The 20113-nt window shown below is 38.2% G+C and overlaps 1 protein-coding gene across 1 annotated transcript in view; it reads right to left on the bottom strand.

Moving 5' to 3' along the window:
• Positions 1-20113, bottom strand: part of dync2h1 (dynein cytoplasmic 2 heavy chain 1) — a 328531-nt gene that overhangs the window by 230063 nt on the left and 78355 nt on the right. Inside the window, exons 45-51 of the mRNA XM_082956441.1 lie at positions 19807-20053; positions 6496-6647; positions 4021-4165; positions 3595-3697; positions 979-1143; positions 668-795; positions 251-499 (exon numbers count right to left, since the gene is read on the bottom strand). Of these exons, the coding sequence (XP_082812567.1) occupies positions 251-499; positions 668-795; positions 979-1143; positions 3595-3697; positions 4021-4165; positions 6496-6647; positions 19807-20053 (1189 nt within the window). The remainder of the gene's footprint in view (positions 1-250; positions 500-667; positions 796-978; positions 1144-3594; positions 3698-4020; positions 4166-6495; positions 6648-19806; positions 20054-20113) is intronic.

The raw sequence follows: 20113 nt of genomic DNA on the forward strand, positions 1-20113 counted from the left end.
TGACTAATTTTGGTGATTGTTAGTTCTCAAAGATCTTATAAAAACATAAAATAGGTCCATTATCTTTTCTACATAATTTATATCTGGTTTTAGTAGTGTAAGTTAACACTGAAAAAGGTTTTCCATTCCAAAAAAGTATAAAGAAATCGAATAAAAAGAAGTCTACCTCGGCTAAACAAATATAGGGGAAACACTGCACACTAAAACATAGGTCACAGAGAAAGACAGACACAGAGGTATGACAGCTTACGTTCTTCAGGTCATTGTTGAAGTGTTTGAGTGAGTATCCGCGGGAGATCTTGGGTGTGTAGAGTGTGTATCCATGCATGTGTGAGACCAGGCATGTGGCGGTGCGCCGGCCCACCCCGCTGCGTCCGGCCAGGAGCAGAGAGCCCCCCGGTCGACTCAGGACACGGTCCACACGAGACACAAAGTGACACACCTCCCAGAACAACAGCAGGTCCAACTCCCTGTTGTCACGACCATACAGGACCGCTCCCTACAGAAGGCAGAGATACATTAATACACACACACACACACACACACCCACACACCCACACACACACACACACACACACACACACACACACACACACACACACACACACACACACACACACACACACTCTCTCTCTCCCTGTCTTAAACAATACAAACACACACCGACCTTGTGTATGACCTGGCGTAGGTCGGCAAAGTCGAGGCGTCCCAGAGATTTACCGTGGGGGGGCAGGGACTGACCAGGGGCCATCACTCCCCCTCCCTCAGACGCACCCCACGTCACATAGAAACCATCTGCAGGGAGAAAATACACAGTTATACACACTGTTAAATACACACATCTATACACACACACACACACACCTAACTACACACACAAACCCATTTCCCAGAGAACCCAACCACAGAGAACCCACTGTCATACAGTATATAGAGACACTCTGCAGAGGGAGAGGAGCACTGAGGTGTGTGTTTTACCTGTCATGTTGTCGAGTGCGTCGGAGCCCCAGTCACCTCGTATGACAGAGGAGAGGATGTTGTCAAAGGAATGGATGTCTTTAGAGGAGACCAGTCTGTCTCTGAACAGCCTCTTGGCCTCATAGGCTACCACCTCCAACACCGAGTCTGTTATATTACAGTTCCCTACAGACACAGAGAGGAGGAGTTAATACACACTGGACAAAACATTAAAAAACACCTTCCTAATATTGTGTTGCACCCCCCCCCCCCCCCTTATCCCTCAGAACAGCCTCAATTCGTTGGACATGGACTCTACAAGGTGTTGAATGTGTTACACAGGGATGCTGGTCCATGTTGACTCCAATGCTTCCCACAGTTGTGTCATGTTGGCTGGATGTCCTTTGGGTGGTGGACCATTCTTCATACACACGGGAAACTGTTGAGAGTGAAAAACCCAGCAGCGTTGCAGTTCTTGACTCAAACTGGTGTGCCTGGAACCTACTACCATACCCTGTTCAAAGGCACTTAAATATTTTGTCTTGTCCATTCACTCTCTGAATGACACACATACACAATCCATGTCTCAATTGTCTCAAGGCTTAAAAATGCTTCTTTAACGCGTCTCCTCTCCTTCATCTACACTGATTGAAGAGGATTTAACAAGTAACATTAATAAGGGATCATAGCTTTCACCTGGATTCACCTGGTCAGTCTGTCATGGAAAGAGCAGGTGTTCTTAATATTCTGTCCACTCGGTGGACACTACTACATTATACCATACTACAAAAAGACACGCAGCATCAATACAGCTCAGTGTACACACACTAACACACCAGAGAAGAGAGTTGAAGTGATGAGAGAGGGCGTTGTGACATACCGTGTAGAAAAGGTAAGCAGCAGGAGGGAGGAAGGAGAGAGGAGTGCAAAAAAACGATGAGTCATGGAAAAAATAAGTTTGTCAGCAAACGCTTTTAATTAAAATTAATGATTGGACTCCCTATCACAGGGAGAACACATTGCAAGAGGGAGGGAGGGAGTGACAGAGGGAGAGATGAAGGAGGACAGAGAACGGAATGATGAAAGAGAGAGAGAGATGGGTGACAGAGGGAGCAGAACAGGGGAGAGGAAGAAAGCGATGGTGAATGCAGGAGGCAGGGAGAGAGCTACTGACTTTCAGAAGATATTCTGAAATATCCAACAGCAACTACAATCAAAGGCCAGTACAGTATAAAGTTAAGACTGTTACCAAATAATGAGACGTTTTCAACAAGAAGTCAGCAACAACAGAGAAAACCCATGCAATTAGCAGTATGAAGTATTGCAGAAAGAAATGAAACTTTTTGGGGACAACTTAAAATGGGTCGCAGAAAAGATTGTGTAGTGCAATGGGTTCCCAAACTGTTCTGGCCCGTGTCCCCATTTTTTAACCCCAGCTTGTAAAAAAAGTTACGTAATCAACGGCCAGTGTTTATTTGGGCTATGACAGACTATTAGAAATCAGTCTGACAATATTTTGGAGAGTAATTCAGTCTGAAGACAGTATGGTTTAACGTGACTGAAATGCATCAGAAAGATATTGGGAAGTTCAGAAGACCATCAAGCAATAATGATATTTTTCCCCCGGGTCTGATTTAGTTCCTGGTCTTGTCCACTCTGTTCTAACAGCTTGTGGGCATAGTAGAGGGAAACAGGAAGTACATATGTGTTCCTGAGAGTCTTATCTTTCAGCGATAGGGGTCATAATATTTTGTAGCTTAATAAACCATTTTTTTTAAAAGAGCCACATTTGTAGGAAGAAGACAGAAACCACACTGTTTATTCCAACCGGATCTAGCAGCTACTGGAGGTTACTGAAATAACCCCGCTTCTATGAACCAAGGGGAAACCCTGGTGTAGTGATTGTGGTCTGACCGAGTGATTTAACAACGTGGTCTGACTATAGGTCCCAGTGGACTATGAGCCGTAGAAGCAGAGGTAGTAGAGTGAGGTGTGATCTGACCACGTGGTCTGACTATAGGACCCAGTGGACTATGAGCCGTAGAAGCAGAGGCAGTAGCGTGAGGTGTGATCTGACCACGTGGTCTGACTATAGGACCCAGTGGACTATGAGCCGTAGAAGCAGAGGCAGTAGCGTGAGGTGTGATCTGACCACGTGGTCTGACTATAGGACCCAGTGGACTATGAGCCGTAGAAGCAGAGGCAGTAGCGTGAGGTGTGATCTGACCACGTGGTCTGACTATAGGACCCAGTGGACTATGAGCCGTAGAAGCAGAGGCAGTAGCGTGAGGTGTGATCTGACCACGTGGTCTGACTATAGGACCCAGTGGACTATGAGCCGTAGAAGCAGAGGCAGTAGCGTGAGGTGTGATCTGACCACGTGGTCTGACTATAGGACCCAGTGGACTATGAGCCGTAGAAGCAGAGGCAGTAGCGTGAGGTGTGATCTGACCACGTGGTCTGACTATAGGACCCAGTGGACTATGAGCCGTAGAAGCAGAGGCAGTAGCGTGAGGTGTGATCTGACCACGTGGTCTGACTATAGGACCCAGTGGACTATGAGCCGTAGAAGCAGAGGCAGTAGCGTGAGGTGTGATCTGACCACGTGGTCTGACCGTGCTGTTGTGGTTAACTCACCTGCGGACATGTCGTATCGCAGCAGGCTGAGCACCCACTGGGTGAGGACACACGGAGTGAACAGGTAGTGACTGTGGTCATCCACCGTGAACTTCGCCTTCACCTGAGACCAGAGGAACAGAGAGATAGAAATACACACACGCACGCACACACACACACACACACAATACAGCCACTTATTACACAGGTGTGTGTGTGTGGTTTAGATTTGCCTCCCTAAGAGTGAGGATTAGATATGAGGCAGTACGTAAGTGCTGTGATAACAGCAGTCTAATCTAAAGCTGCTGCTTGGAAAGACTAGAGCAGCTTAAAGCTGAAGCTTTACTCTGATAACACATGAACTCATCTGAGACAGCGCACACACACACACACACACACACACACACACACACACACACACACACACACACACACACACACACGCACCTGTTCATAGACCTGTACCAGAGACCCTGCTAGCTGGTGTGTTTTCCCAGTGCTGGCCCAGGCTGCCTGGCTCCCAAGGCTCCTCTGGAGAACAGGCTGCAGGTACGCTGAGTAGATGGTCTGAAGCTGCTCCCTGTCTGGATAACTAGAGAAGAGAGCAAGTGTCAGTGTGTGTGTGTGCGTGTGTGTGTGTCAGAGTATGTGAGGGGAGTTGAGCAGCTCCAAATTCGCTTATTTAACCAACATCTATATAATTTTTGTGACTACCTGGACCTACCAATTGGTTTTGAAGTATTGAAATCAAACCATGTGATTTGAATGAAAAATATTATAATAAACATGAAAAGGAGAATGTAAGAAGCGCTCATCATTTAAAATAGGTTACATGTCATATTAAACAGCATATAAACACTCTAAATAGGTCAGGAGCCAGACAGGGAGACTAAGAAGGAACAGAAATGAATTATTTAGGCTATATTATTTATATTATTTCAAGGCTAGAGCCTACAAAGAAATATATTGTGAAGCATTAGCGAGTGTGACACACTAGGCTGGTAGGGACTTTAACAGCTCAGTATTTAAACAACATTCGTATTAAATCATTACAGTCTATAAATTGCGCATACAAGCTGTGACTTCCATAGAATGAAATACAAATTAATTATTAGGCTCAGTCTACAGTGCCTTCGAATAAATGCTTAGAAACACGAGGCCAGTCTACGGTGCCTGGAGAGCCGGCCAGCAGCGGATAACACCCTCCCCACATTTAGAACTACTGGGGATGTTAAACAACCTTTTGACCACTCTCACAGAGCTACTGGGGATGTTAAACAACCTTTTGACCACTCTCACAGAGCTACTGGGGATGTTAAACAACCTTTTGACCACTCTCACAGAGCTACTGGGGATGTTAAACAACCTTTTGACCACTCTCACAGAGCTACTGGGGATGTTAAACAACCTTTTGACCACTCTCACAGAGCTACTGGGGATGTTACACAACCTTTTGACCACTCTCACAGAGCTACTGGAGATGTTAAACAACCTTTTGACCACTCTCACAGAGCTACTGGGGATGTTACACAACCTTTTGACCACTCTCACAGAGCTACTGGGGATGTTAAACAACCTTTTGACCACTCTCACAGAGCTACTGGGGATGTTAAACAACCTTTTGACCACTCTCACAGAACTACTGGGGATGTTAAACAACCTTTTGACCACTCTCACAGAGCTACTGGGGATGTTACACAACCTTTTGACCACTCTCACAAAGCTACTGGAGATGTTAAACAACCTTTTGACCACTCTCACAGAGCTACTGGGGATGTTACACAACCTTTTGACCACTCTCACAGAGCTACTGGGGATGTTACACAACCTTTTGACCACTCTCACAGAGCTACTGGGGATGTTAAACAACCTTTTGACCACTCTCACAGAGCTACTGGGGATGTTACACAACCTTTTGACCACTCTCACAGAGCTACTGGGGATGTTACACAACCTTTTGACCACTCTCACAGAGCTACTGGGGATGTTAAACAACCTTTTGACCACTCTCACAGAGCTACTGGGGATGTTACACAACCTTTTGACCACTCTCACAGAGCTACTGGGGATGTTACACAACCTTTTGACCACTCTCACAGAGCTACTGGGGATGTTAAACAACCTTTTGACCACTCTCACAGAGCTACTGGGGATGTTAAACAACCTTTTGACCACTCTCACAGAGCTACTAGGGATGTTACACAACCTTTTGACCACTCTCACAGAGCTACTGGGGATGTTACACAACCTTTTGACCACTCCTACCAGAGATGCAGAGTTGTTTTTTTATTTTCCTAAAGGTTCCTAAAGGTTCCTAAAGGTTTTTAGGAAAAATAGCCCTATCAAAATGGAAAGCTCCTTCAACATAGGAATATGCCAGGCCTATTGGGTCAAAATCAAGTATGGCCTATTGGATAGATAATTGAACAAAAATGAACTAAACAGATCAGATTTTTAGTTTATAAATACTTTTCTACAATGACATATTCAGTTATCTACCTACCTTTCTTTTAGCATGAGTATGTAGTAAGTACACCATCATGCTTTCATGAGATGTGTCTTTTCAGATTCCACAATGATTCTTTAGTTGTGGACATTACATCACCACACTCCCTCTCTTGCTATTGGTCCTCATCTTTGTAAGTCATCTTGATTTAGCACCTATGTGTTTTATCAGTGTCTTGATGAAAATATTTAGTGAACTCCATGACAGTAGCTAAAGGAAGGGGCTATAGCAGCACACAAGTAGACCACAAATGCATGATGGGACGGGCGCGCCCTGAGCTCGTAAAGTGAGAGCTACAGGAGCACTACGGGAGTGAAATTGGAGCGGGGGAGAAGGCCGACGCTCCAGCCTTTGGGCACGCTCTGCTCCTCGCTCCGCTCCAGCTCACATACTCTGGTCTGTGTGACCGTACTCACTCTATGGTGCAGATGCGCACAATGGAGGTGAAGCGGGAGGTGAGTGTGTGTCGTCCCACAGCGCCTCCTGTTGACATGGAGGCCACCACCTGGACGTTCTCCAGACCCACCCAATCCAGGTTCTCATCATAGAACCCATGGTACGTCAGCACCTAGAACACACAAGGGGGAGGGAGGAGAACTTTGTCACGTTATGACAGTGTGACTAATTTCTGTCTTACACATCGATCAAGAAATAATGTATTTTCAGTGTTGTATTGCATTGAGTTGTGTTATGTTGGATTGTATTGTATTGCATTGAGTTGTGTTACGTTGGGTTGTGTTATGTTGTATTGCATTGAGTTGTGTTGTGTTATGTTGTGTTGTGTTGTATTGCATTGAGTTGTGTTGTGTTATGTTGTGTTGTGTTGAGTTGTGTTGTGTTATGTTGTGTTGTGTTATGTTGTATTGCATTGAGTTGGGTTGTGTTACGCTGGGTTGTGTTATGTTGTATTGCATTGAGTTGTGTTGTGTTATGTTGTATTGCATTGAGTTGTGTTGTGTTACGTTGTATTGCATTGATTTGGGTTGTGTTACGTTGTATTGCATTGAGTTGGGTTGTGTTACGTTGGGGTTGTGTTATGTTGTATTGCATTGAGTTGTGTTGTATTGCATTGAGTTGTGTTGTGTTATGTTGTATTGCATTGAGTTATGTTGTATTGCATTGAGTTGTGTTGTGTTATGTTGTATTGCATTGAGTTGTGTTGTGTTACGTTGTATTGCATTGATTTGGGTTGTGTTATGTTGTATTGCATTGAGTTGGGTTGTGTTACGTTGGGTTGTGTTATGTTGTATTGCATTGAGTTGTGTTGTGTTATGTTGTGTTGCATTGAGTTGTGTTATGTTGTATTGCATTGAGTTGTGTTGCATTGAGTTGTGTTGTGTTGCATGGAGTTGTGTTGTGTTGTATTGAGTTATGTTGTGTTGTGTTATGTTGTATTGCATTGAGTTGTGTTATGTTATGTTATGTTGTGTTATGTTGTATTAAGTTGAGTTATGTTATGTTGTATTATGTTGTATTGAGTTGTGTTATGTTGTGTTGAGTTGTGTTATGTTATGTTGTGTTGAGTTGTGTTATGTTATGTTGTGTTGAGTTGTGTTATGTTATGTTGTATTATGTTGTATTGAGTTGTGTTATGTTGTGTTATGTTATGTTGTATTGAGCTGTGTTGAGTTGTGTTATGTTATGTTGTATTATGTTGTGTTGTGTTATGTTGTATTGAGTTGTGTTATGCTGTATTGAGTTGTGTTATGTTGTATTGCATTGAGTTGTGTTGTGATATGTTGTATTGCATTGAGTTGGGTTGTGTTACGTTGGGTTGTGTTATGTTGTATTGCATTGAGTTGTGTTGTGTTGTATTGCATTGAGTTGTGTTATGTATTATTGCATTGAGCTGTGTTGTGTTATGTTGTATTGCATTGAGTTGTGTTGTGTTACGTTGGGTTGTGTTATGTTGTATTGAGTTGTGTTATGTTGTATTGAGCTGTGTTGAGTTGTGTTATGTTATGTTGTATTATGTTGTGTTGTGTTGTATTGAGTTGTGTTATGTTGCATTGAGTTGTGTTATGTTGCATTGAGTTGTGTTATGTTGCATTGAGTTGTGTTATGTTGCATTGAGTTGTGTTATGTTGCATTGAGTTGTGTTGTGTTATGTTGTATTGCATTGAGTTGTGTTGTGATATGTTGTATTGCATTGAGTTGGGTTGTGTTACGTTGGGTTGTGTTATGTTATGTTGTATTGCATTGAGTTGTGTTGAGTTGTGTTGAGTTGTGTTGTATTGCATTGAGTTGTGTTGTGTTATGTTGTATTGCATTGAGTTGTGTTGTGATATGTTGTATTGCATTGAGTTGTGTTGTGTTACATTGGGTTGTGTTATGTTGTATTGCATTGAGTTGTGTTGTGTTGCATGGAGTTGTGTTGTATTGAGTTATGTTGTGTTATGTTGTATTGCATTGAGTTGTGTTGTGTTGCATGGAGTTGTGTTGTATTGAGTTATGTTGTGTTGTGTTATATTGTGTTGCATGGAGTTGTGTTGTGTTATGTTGTGTTATGTTATGTTATGTTTTGTTGTATTGCATTGAGTTGTGTTATGTTATGTTATGTTGTATTGAGTTGTGTTATGTTGTGTTATGTTGTGTTGTATTGAGTTGTGTTGTTGTGTTATGTTGTATTGAGTTGTGTTATTTTGTGTTATGTTGTATTGAGTTGTGTTATGTTGTATTGAGTTGTGTTATGTTGTTTATGTTGTATTGAATTGTGTAATGTTGTGTTATGTTATGTTGTATTGAGTTGTGTTATGTTATGTTGTGTTGAGTTGTGTTATGTTGTGTTATGTTGTATTGAATTGTGTTATGTTGTGTTATGTTGTGTTGTATTGAGTTGTGTTGTTGTGTTATGTTGTATTGAGTTGTGTTATTTTGTGTTATGTTGTATTGAGTTGTGTTATGTTGTATTGAGTTGTGTTATGTTGTTTATGTTGTATTGAATTGTGTAATGTGTTATGTTATGTTGTATTGAGTTGTGTTATGTTATGTTATGTTGTGTTGAGTTGTGTTATGTTGTGTTATGTTGTATTGAATTGTGTTATGTTGTGTTATGTTGTGTTGTATTGAGTTGTGTTGTTGTGTTATGTTGTATTGAGTTGTGTTATTTTGTGTTATGTTGTATTGAGTTGTGTTGTATTGAGTTGTGTTATGTTGTTTATGTTGTATTGAATTGTGTAATGTTGTGTTATGTTGTATTGAGTTGTGTTATGTTATGTTGTGTTGAGTTGTGTTATGTTGTGTTATGTTGTATTGAATTGTGTTATGTTACGTTGTATAGAGTTGTGTTATGTTGTGTTATGTAATGTTGTATTGAGTTGTGTTATGTTATGTTGTGTTGTATTGAATTGTGTTATGTTGTGTTATGTTATGTTGTATTGAGTTGTGTTATGTTGTATTGAATTGTGTTATGTTATGTTACGTTGTATAGAGTTGTGTTATGTTGTGTTATGTTATGTTGTATTGAGTTGTGTTATGTTGTATTGAGTTGTGTTATGTTGTATTGAGTTGTGTTATGTTATGTTACGTTGTATTGAGATGTGTTATGTTGTGTTATGTTGTATAGAGTTGAGTTGTGTTGTGTTGCATGGAGTTGTGTTGTGTTGTATTGAGTTATGTTGTGTTGTATTGAGTTATGTTGTATAGAGTTGTATAGAGTTATGTTGTGTTGTGTTATGTTGTATTGCATTGAGTTGTGTTGTGTTGAATGGAGTTGTGTTGTGTTGCATGGAGTTGTGTTGTGTTTCATGGAGTTATGTTGTGTTGTATTGAGTTATGTTGTGTTGTGTTATGTTGTGTTGCATGGAGTTGTGTTGTGTTATGTTGTATTGCATTGAGTTGTGTTATGTTATGTTATGTTGTGTTATGTTGTATTAAGTTGAGTTATGTTATGTTGTATTATGTTGTGTTATGTTATGTTGTGTTGAGTTGTGTTATGTTGTGTTGTGTTGAGTTGTGTTATGTTGTATTATGTTGTATTGAGTTGTGTTATGTTATGTTGTATTATGTTGTATTGAGTTGTGTTATGTTGTGTTATGTTATGTTGTATTGAGTTGTGTTATGTTGTGTTATGTTGTATTGAGTTGTGTTATGTTGTGTTATGTTGTATTGAGTTGTGTTATGTTGTGTTATGTTATGTTGTATTGAGCTGTGTTGAGTTGTGTTATGTTATGTTGTATTATGTTGTGTTGTGTTGTATTGAGTTGTGTTATGTTGCATTGAGTTGTGTTATGTTGCATTGAGTTGTGTTGTGTTATGTTGTATTGCATTGAGTTGTGATATGTTGTATTGCATTGAGTTGGGTTGTGTTACGTTGGGTTGTGTTATGTTGTATTGCATTGAGTTGTGTTGTGTTACGTTGGGTTGTGTTATGTTATGTTGAGCTGTGTTGAGTTGTGTTATGTTATGTTGTATTATGTTGTGTTGTGTTGTATTGAGTTGTGTTATGTTGCATTGAGTTGTGTTATGTTGCATTGAGTTGTGTTGTGTTATGTTGTATTGCATTGAGTTGTGATATGTTGTATTGCATTGAGTTGGGTTGTGTTACGTTGGGTTGTGTTATGTTATGTTGTATTGCATTGAGTTGTGTTGTGTTGTATTGAGTTGTGTTGAGTTGTGTTGTATTGCATTGTGTTATGTTGTGTTGTATTGAGTTGTGTTGTGTTATGTTGTTGTGTTATGTTGTTGTGTTATGTTGTGTTGTGTTGTGTTGTATTGCATTGCATTGGGCTGCGTTACGTTGGGCTGCGTTACGTTGGCCTGCGTTACGTTGGGCTGCGTTACGTCGGGCTGCGTTACGTCGGGCTGCGTTACGTCGGGCTGCGTTACGTCGGCCTGCGTTACGTCGGGCTGCGTTACGTTGTTACATTGGGCTGCGTTACGTTGGGCTGCGTTACGTTGGGCTGCGTTACGTTGTACAGTATTTGTTTGAAAAATGCATCTGGACACAGTAACATCTCTTTTGTTTCACCTGGCTGCCAATTCCTGATCTTTTGAGAACAGAGTAATTTAAGGGGTGGCCTGAAACCTGAGAGGAATGGCTGCTTGAGCAGTGCTGAGGCAGAGGGCTCGTAGTGAGGACGACTGGCTACTATTCTGAACTCTGTGTGGTGATCTTTCTGGCACCCAGAGCTGCTGAGGCATCAGCCAAATGGCTGCTACACAGACTGGACGAGGAGAAGTCCAGAGGCTATACGACTCAGGCTGGTTCCCTGACTTGACCTCTTCAAGATCATCAACAGACTCCAACATCATCTACAATCCTTTGTCCAGCTCCCTTCACTCAAGCCATGAACTGACCCTCTCCATCTTCAGAGGACGCAGCTTGGCCTAGATTGGTTGACCTGTCATGATATATTGCTTCTTTGTTTTTTTTGCTCTTGAAGTGCTTTGAGATTCGATGAAAAGCGCTACATAAATGTAATAAATGATTAGTTGTATTATTATTACTGTACTGTATTGTGCTGTATTTAGTGTATTATATTGTAGTGTATTGTAGAGTATTATGCTGTATTGCAGTGTATTGTAACATGTTGTGCTGTATTTTAGTGTATTGTGCTGTATTGTAGTGTATTGTATTGTAGTTTATTGTGCTTTATTGTAGTGTAGTGTATTTTTTTGTATTGCACTGTATTGTAATGTGCTATATTGTACTGTATTGTAGTGTATTTTATTGTAGTGTATTGTATTGTAGAGTATTGCACTGTAGTGTATTGCGCTGTATTGTACTGTATTGAGCTGTATTGTAGTGTGGTGTATTGTAGTGTACTGTATTGTATTGTAGTTTATTGCGCTGTATTGTACTGTATTGAGCTGTATTGTAGTGTGGTGTATTGTAGTGTACTGTATTGTACTGTAGTGTATGGTGATGTATTGTGCTGTAGTGTAGTGTATTGTGCTTTATTGTAGTGTAGTGTATTGTAGTTTATTGTGCTGTATTATATTGTAGTGTATTGTGTTGTAGTGTATTGTGTTGTAGTGTATTGTACTGTATTGTAGTTTATTGTGCTGTATGGTATTGTAGTGTAATGTGCTGTATTGTAGTGTATTGTTTTGTACTGTGTTGTGCATTATTTTAGTGTTTATACTGTATTGTAGTGTAGTGCATTGTGCTGTATTAGAGTATTGCATTGTATTGTATTGTAGTGTATTGTAGTGTATTGTGCTGTATTGTAGTTTATTGCACTGTATTGTAGTGTATTGTGCTGTATTGCAGTGCAGTGTATTGTAGTTGATTGTGCTGTATTATATTGTAGTGTATTGTGTTGTAGTGTATTGTACTGTACTGCACTGTAGTTTATTGTGTTGTATTGTAGTGCATTGTGCTGTATTGTAGTGTATTGTGCTGTATTGTAATGTATTGTGCTGTATTGTAGTGTATTGTTTTGTACTGTATTGTGCTTTATTGTAGTGTTTTATACTGTATTGTAGTGTAGTGTAGTGTAGTGTGCTGTATTGTAGTGTATTGTATTGTAGTATAGTGTGCCCTATTGTAGAGTATTGCATTGTAGTGTATTGCACCTTATTGTAGTGTATCGTAGTGTATTGTGCTGTATTGTAGTGTATTGTGCTGTATTGTAGTTTATTGCACTGTATTGTGGTGTATTGTGCTGTATTGTCGTTTATTGTGCTGTATTATATTGTAGTGTATTGTGTGGATTGTATTGTACTGTATTGTACTGTATTGTCGTTTATTGTGCTGTATTGTATTGTAGTGTATTGTGTTGTATTGTAGTGTATTGTAGTGTACTGTATTGTACTGTAGTGTATGGTGATGTATTGTGCTGTAGTGTAGTGTATTGTGCTTTATTGTAGTGTAGTGTATTGTAGTTTATTGTGCTGTATTATATTGTTGTGAATTGTGTTGTAGTGTATTGTACTGTACTGCACTGTAGTTTATTGTGCTGTATTGTAGTGTATTGTGCTGTATTGCAATGTATTGTGCTGTATTGTAGTGTATTGTTTTGTACTGTATTGTGCTTTATTGTAGTGTTTTATACTGTATTGTAGTGTATTGTAGTGTAGTGTAGTGTGCTGTATTGTAGTGTATTGTATTGTAGTATATTGTGCCCTATTGTAGAGTATTGCATTGTAGTGTATTGCACCTTATTGTAGTGTATCGTAATGTATTGTGCTGTATTGTAGTGTATTGTGCTGTATTGTAGTTTATTGCACTGTATCGTGGTGTATTGTGCTGTATTGTGGTGTATTGTGCTGTATTATATTGTAGTGTATTGTGTTGTATTGTATTGTACTGTATTGTACTGTATTGTCGTTTATTGTGCTGTATTGTATTGTATTGTATTGTATTGTAGTGTATTGTTTTGTACTGTATTGTGCTTTATTGTAGTGTTTTTAATACTGTATTGTAGTGTATTGTAGTGTTTTGTAGTGTATTGTAGTGTATTGTAGTGTAGTGTGCTGTATTACAGAGTATTGCATTGTATTGTATTGTAGTGTATTGTGCTGTATTGTAGTGTATTGTGCTGTATTGTAGTTTATTGCAATGTATTGTGCTATATTGTAGTGTAGTGTATTGTAGTTGATTGTGGTGTATTGTAATGGATTGTACTGTATTGTACTGTATTACAGAGTATTGCATTGTATTGTAGTGTATTGTGCTGTATTGTAGTTTATTCTGTTGTATTGTAGTGTATTGTGCTGTATTGTAGTGTATTGTGCTGTATTGTAATGTATTGTGCTGTATTGTAGTGTATTGTTTTGTACTGTATTGTGCTTTATTGTAGTGTTTTATACTGTATTGTAGTGTATTGTAGTGTAGTGTAGTGTAGTGTGCTGTATTGTAGTGTATTGTATTGTAGTATATTGTGCCCTATTGTAGAGTATTGCATTGTAGTGTATTGTACCTTATTGTAGTGTATCGTAGTGTATTGTGCTGTATTGTAGTGTATTGTGCTGTATTGTAGTTTATTGCACTGTATTGTGGTGTATTGTGCTGTATTGTAGTTTATTGTGCTGTATTATATTGTAGTGTATTGTGTGGATTGTATTGTACTGTATTGTACTGTATTGTCGTTTATTGTGCTGTATTGTAGTGTATTGTGTTGTATTGTAGTGTATTGTAGTGTACTGTATTGTACTGTAGTGTATGGTGATGTATTGTGCTGTAGTGTAGTGTATTGTGCTTTATTGTAGTGTAGTGTATTGTAGTTTATTGTGCTGTATTATATTGTAGTGTATTGTGTTGTAGTGTATTGTGTTGTAGTGTATTGTACTGTATTGTAGTTTATTGTGCTGTATGGTATTGTAGTGTAATGTGCTGTATTGTAGTGTATTGTTTTCTGCTGTATTGTGCTTTATTGTATTGTTTATACTGTATTGTAGTGTAGTGTATTGTGCTGTATTAGAGTATTGCATTGTATTGTATTGTAGTGTATTGTGCTGTATTGTAGTGTATTGTGCTGTATTGTAGTTTATTGCTCTGTATTGTAGTGTATTGTGCTGTATTGCAGTGTAGTGTATTGTAGTTTATTGTGCTGTATTATATTGTTGTGAATTGTGTTGTAGTGTATTGTACTGTACTGCACTGTAGTTTATTGTGCTGTATTGTAGTGTATTGTGCTGTATTGTAGTGTATTGTGCTGTATTGTAATGTATTGTGCTGTATTGTAGTGTATTGTTTTGTACTGTATTGTGCTTTATTGTAGTGTTTTATACTGTATTGTAGTGTATTGTAGTGTAGTGTAGTGTAGTGTGCTGTATTGTAGTGTATTGTATTGTAGTATATTGTGCCCTATTGTAGAGTATTGCATTGTAGTGTATTGCACCTTATTGTAGTGTATCGTAATGTATTGTGCTGTATTGCAGTGTATTGTGCTGTACTGTAGTTTATTGCACTGTATTGTGGTGTATTGTGCTGTATTGTGCTGTATTGTGCTGTATTATATTGTAGTGTATTGTGTTGTATTGTATTGTACTGTATTGTCGTTTATTGTGCTGTATTGTATTGTAGTGTATTGTGTTGTATTGTAGTGTATTGTTTTGTACTGTATTGTGCTTTATTGTAGTGTTTTTAATACTGTATTGTAGTGTATTGTAGTGTTTTGTAGTGTAATGTAGTGTATTGTAGTGTAGTGTGCTGTATTACAGAGTATTGCATTGTATTGTATTGTAGTGTATTGTATTGTGCTGTATTGTAGTGTATTGTGCTGTATTGTAGTTTATTGCAATGTATTGTGCTATATTGTAGTGTAGTGTATTGTAGTTGATTGTGGTGTATTATATTGTAGTGTATTGTAGTGTATTGTATTGTGCTGTATTGTAGTGTATTGTGCTGTATTGTAGTTTATTGCAATGTATTGTGCTATATTGTAGTGTAGTGTATTGTAGTTGATTGTGGTGTATTATATTGTAGTGTATTGTGTTGTAGTGTATTGTACTGTACTGTATTGTAATGGATTGTACTGTATTGTACTGTATTACAGAGTATTGCATTGTATTGTAGTGTATTGTGCTGTATTGTAGTTTATTCTGTTGTATTGTAGTTTATTGTGCTGTGTTGTAATGTATTGTAGTTTATGGTGCTGTATTGTAATGTATTGCACTGCATTGTAGTGTATTGTGCCCTATTGTAGAGTATTGCATTGTACTGTAGTGTACTGTATTGTAGCGTGTTTTAGTGTAGTTTATTCTGTTGTATTGTAGTGTATTTTAGTTTATTGCGCTGTATTGTAGTGTATTGTAATGTATTGTAGTTGATGGTGCTGTATTGTAGTGTATTGTACTGCATTGTAGTGTATTGTAGTGTATGGTGCTGTATTCTAGTGTATTGTGCTGTATTGGAGTGTATTGTATTGCAATTTATTGTGCTATATTGTAGTATATTGTAGTTTGTTGTGCTGCATTGTATTGTAGTGTATTGTATTGTATTGAAGTATATTGTTTATGATGTATTGTTTTGTGCTTTATTGTAGTGTATTGTACTGTATTGTATTGTATTGTGATGTTGTAGTGTATTGTGCTTTATTGTAGTGTATTGTATTGCAATTTATTGTACTGTATTGTAGTGTATTGTACTGTAGTGTATTGTACTGTAGTGTATTGTACTTTATTGTATGTATGTATTGTATTGTATTGTAGTGTGTTGTATTGAGCAATATTGTACTGTATTGTATTGTAGTGTATTGTGATGTTGTAGTGTATTGTATTGTTCTTTATTGTAGTGTATTGTGCTTTATTGTAGTGTATTGTATTGCAATTTATTGTACTGTATTGTATTGTATTGTATTGTACTGTAGTGTATTGTACTGTAGTGTATTGTACTGTAGTGTATTGTACTTTATTGTATGTATTGTCTTGTATTGTATTGCATTGTAGTGTGTTGTATTGAGCTATATTGTAGTGTATTTTGCTGTATTGTGCTGTATTGTAGTGTACGGTATTGTAGTGTACTGTGCTGTATTGTAGTGTAGTGTATTGTACTTTATTGTATGTATTGTCTTGTATTGTAGTGCATTGTAGTGTGTTGTATTGAGCTATATTGTAGTGTATTTTGCTGTATTGTGCTGTATTGTAGTGTACGGTATTGTAGTGTACTGTGCTGTATTGTAGTGTAGTGTATTGTACTTTATTGTATGTATTGTATTGTATTGTAGTGCATTGTAGTGTGTTGTATTGAGCTATATTGTAGTGTATTTTGCTGTATTGTGCTGTATTGTAGTGTACGGTATTGTAGTGTACTGTGCTGTATTGTAGTGTAGTGTATTGTACTTTATTGTATGTATTGTCTTGTATTGTAGTGCATTGTAGTGTGTTGTATTGAGCTATATTGTAGTGTATTTTGCTGTATTGTGCTGTATTGTAGTGTACGGTATTGTAGTGTACTGTGCTGTATTGTATTGTAGTGTAGTGTATTGTGCTGTATTGTAGTGTACGGTATTGTAGTGTACGGTATTGTAGTGTACTGTAGTGCATTGTGCTGTATTGTAGTGTACGGTATTGTAGTGTAGTGTAGTGCATTGTGCTGTATTGTAGTGTACGGTATTGTAGTATACTGTGCTGTATTGTATTGTAGTGTAGTGTATTGTAGTGTACTGTGCTGTATTGTAGTGTAGTGTAGTGTAGTGTACTGAGCTATATTGTAGTGTATTTTGCTGTATTGTGCTGTATTGTAGTGTACGGTATTGTAGTGTACTGTGCTGTATTGTAGTGTAGTGTATTGTACTTTATTGTATGTATTGTATTGTATTGTAGTGCATTGTAGTGTGTTGTATTGAGCTATATTGTAGTGTATTTTGCTGTATTGTGCTGTATTGTAGTGTACGGTATTGTAGTGTACTGTAGTGCATTGTGCTGTATTGTAGTGTACGGTATTGTAGTGTAGTGTAGTGCATTGTGCTGTATTGTAGTGTACGGTATTGTAGTATACTGTGCTGTATTGTATTGTAGTGTAGTGTATTGTAGTGTACTGTGCTGTATTGTAGTGTAGTGTACTGAGCTATATTGTAGTGTATTTTGCTGTATTGTGCTGTATTGTAGTGTACGGTATTGTAGTGTACTGTGCTGTATTGTAGTGTAGTGTATTGTACTTTATTGTATGTATTGTCTTGTATTGTAGTGCATTGTAGTGTGTTGTATTGAGCTATATTGTAGTGTATTTTGCTGTATTGTGCTGTATTGTAGTGTACGGTATTGTAGTGTACTGTGCTGTATTGTAGTGTAGTGTATTGTACTTTATTGTATGTATTGTATTGTATTGTAGTGCATTGTAGTGTGTTGTATTGAGCTATATTGTAGTGTATTTTGCTGTATTGTGCTGTATTGTAGTGTACGGTATTGTAGTGTACTGTGCTGTATTGTAGTGTAGTGTATTGTACTTTATTGTATGTATTGTCTTGTATTGTAGTGCATTGTAGTGTGTTGTATTGAGCTATATTGTAGTGTATTTTGCTGTATTGTGCTGTATTGTAGTGTACGGTATTGTAGTGTACTGTGCTGTATTGTATTGTAGTGTAGTGTATTGTGCTGTATTGTAGTGTACGGTATTGTAGTGTACGGTATTGTAGTGTACTGTAGTGCATTGTGCTGTATTGTAGTGTACGGTATTGTAGTGTAGTGTAGTGCATTGTGCTGTATTGTAGTGTACGGTATTGTAGTATACTGTGCTGTATTGTATTGTAGTGTAGTGTATTGTAGTGTACTGTGCTGTATTGTAGTGTAGTGTAGTGTAGTGTACTGAGCTATATTGTAGTGTATTTTGCTGTATTGTGCTGTATTGTAGTGTACGGTATTGTAGTGTACTGTGCTGTATTGTAGTGTAGTGTATTGTACTTTATTGTATGTATTGTCTTGTATTGTAGTGCATTGTAGTGTGTTGTATTGAGCTATATTGTAGTGTATTTTGCTGTATTGTGCTGTATTGTAGTGTACGGTATTGTAGTGTACTGTGCTGTATTGTAGTGTAGTGTATTGTACTTTATTGTATGTATTGTATTGTATTGTAGTGCATTGTAGTGTGTTGTATTGAGCTATATTGTAGTGTATTTTGCTGTATTGTGCTGTATTGTAGTGTACGGTATTGTAGTGTACTGTGCTGTATTGTAGTGTAGTGTATTGTACTTTATTGTATGTATTGTCTTGTATTGTAGTGCATTGTAGTGTGTTGTATTGAGCTATATTGTAGTGTATTTTGCTGTATTGTGCTGTATTGTAGTGTACGGTATTGTAGTGTACTGTGCTGTATTGTATTGTAGTGTAGTGTATTGTGCTGTATTGTAGTGTACGGTATTGTAGTGTACGGTATTGTAGTGTACTGTAGTGCATTGTGCTGTATTGTAGTGTACGGTATTGTAGTGTAGTGTAGTGCATTGTGCTGTATTGTAGTGTACGGTATTGTAGTATACTGTGCTGTATTGTATTGTAGTGTAGTGTATTGTAGTGTACTGTGCTGTATTGTAGTGTAGTGTAGTGTAGTGTACTGTGCTGTATTGTAGTGTAGTGTATTGTAGTGTACTGTGCCGTATTGTAGTGTAGTGTACTGTGCTGTATTGTAGTGTACGGTATTGTAGTATACTGTGCTGTATTGTATTGTAGTGTAGTGTATTGTAGTGTACTGTGCTGTATTGTAGTGTAGTGTATTGTAGTATACTGTGCTGTATTGTATTGTAGTGTAGTGTATTGTAGTGTACTGTGCTGTATTGTAGTGTACGGTATTGTAGTGTACTGTGCTGTATTGTATTGTAGTGTAGTGTATTGTAGTGTACTGTGCTGTATTGTATTGTATTGTGCTGTATTGTAGTGTACGGTATTGTAGTATACTGTGCTGTATTGTATTGTAGTGTAGTGTATTGTAGTGTACTGTGCTGTATTGTAGTGTAGTGTATTGTAGTGTACTGTGCTGTATTGTAGTGTAGTGTATTGTAGTGTACTGTGCTGTATTGTAGTGTAGTGTATTGTAGTGTACTCTGCTGTATTGTAGTGTACGGTATTGTAGTATACTGTGCTGTATTGTAGTGTACTGTGCTGTATTGTAGTGTACGGTATTGTAGTATACTGTGCTGTATTGTAGTGTAGTGTACGGTATTGTAGTATACTGTGCTGTATTGTAGTGTAGTGTATTGTATTGTAGGGTACTGTGCTGTATTGTAGTGTAGTGTATTGTAGTGTACTGTGCTGTATTGTAGTGTAGTGTATTGTAGTGTACTGTGCTGTATTGTAGTGTAGTGTATTGTAGTGTACTGTGCTGTATTGTAGTGTAGTGTATTGTGTACCTGCTGTAAGAAGGCTATGAGGTTACTGGTGCCCCACTTGTCAGGCCTGGGCAGGTTGATGTCTTTGAGGTAGAGGACCAGGTTCTCACAGTGTTTGGGTCTGTAGGCCCGTCCCGTGTTGGAACTGAGCAGCAGACATGTCTGACTGAGCTTCTGGAGGACATGACGAGACGAGGTCTGGGCGCTACAGTGGACCACCGCTACCTGGGTGGAACGCAGCCGAGAGAACGCATAGCGCAGCAGCATACTGGAGGAGAACACACAGACACATTAACACAAACACACATATTAACACACACAGAAATGA

This window comes from Salmo salar, chromosome 09 (genome assembly GCF_965601325.2).
Source record: "Salmo salar chromosome 09, fSalSal1, whole genome shotgun sequence".
Lineage (NCBI taxonomy): Eukaryota > Metazoa > Chordata > Actinopteri > Salmoniformes > Salmonidae > Salmo > Salmo salar.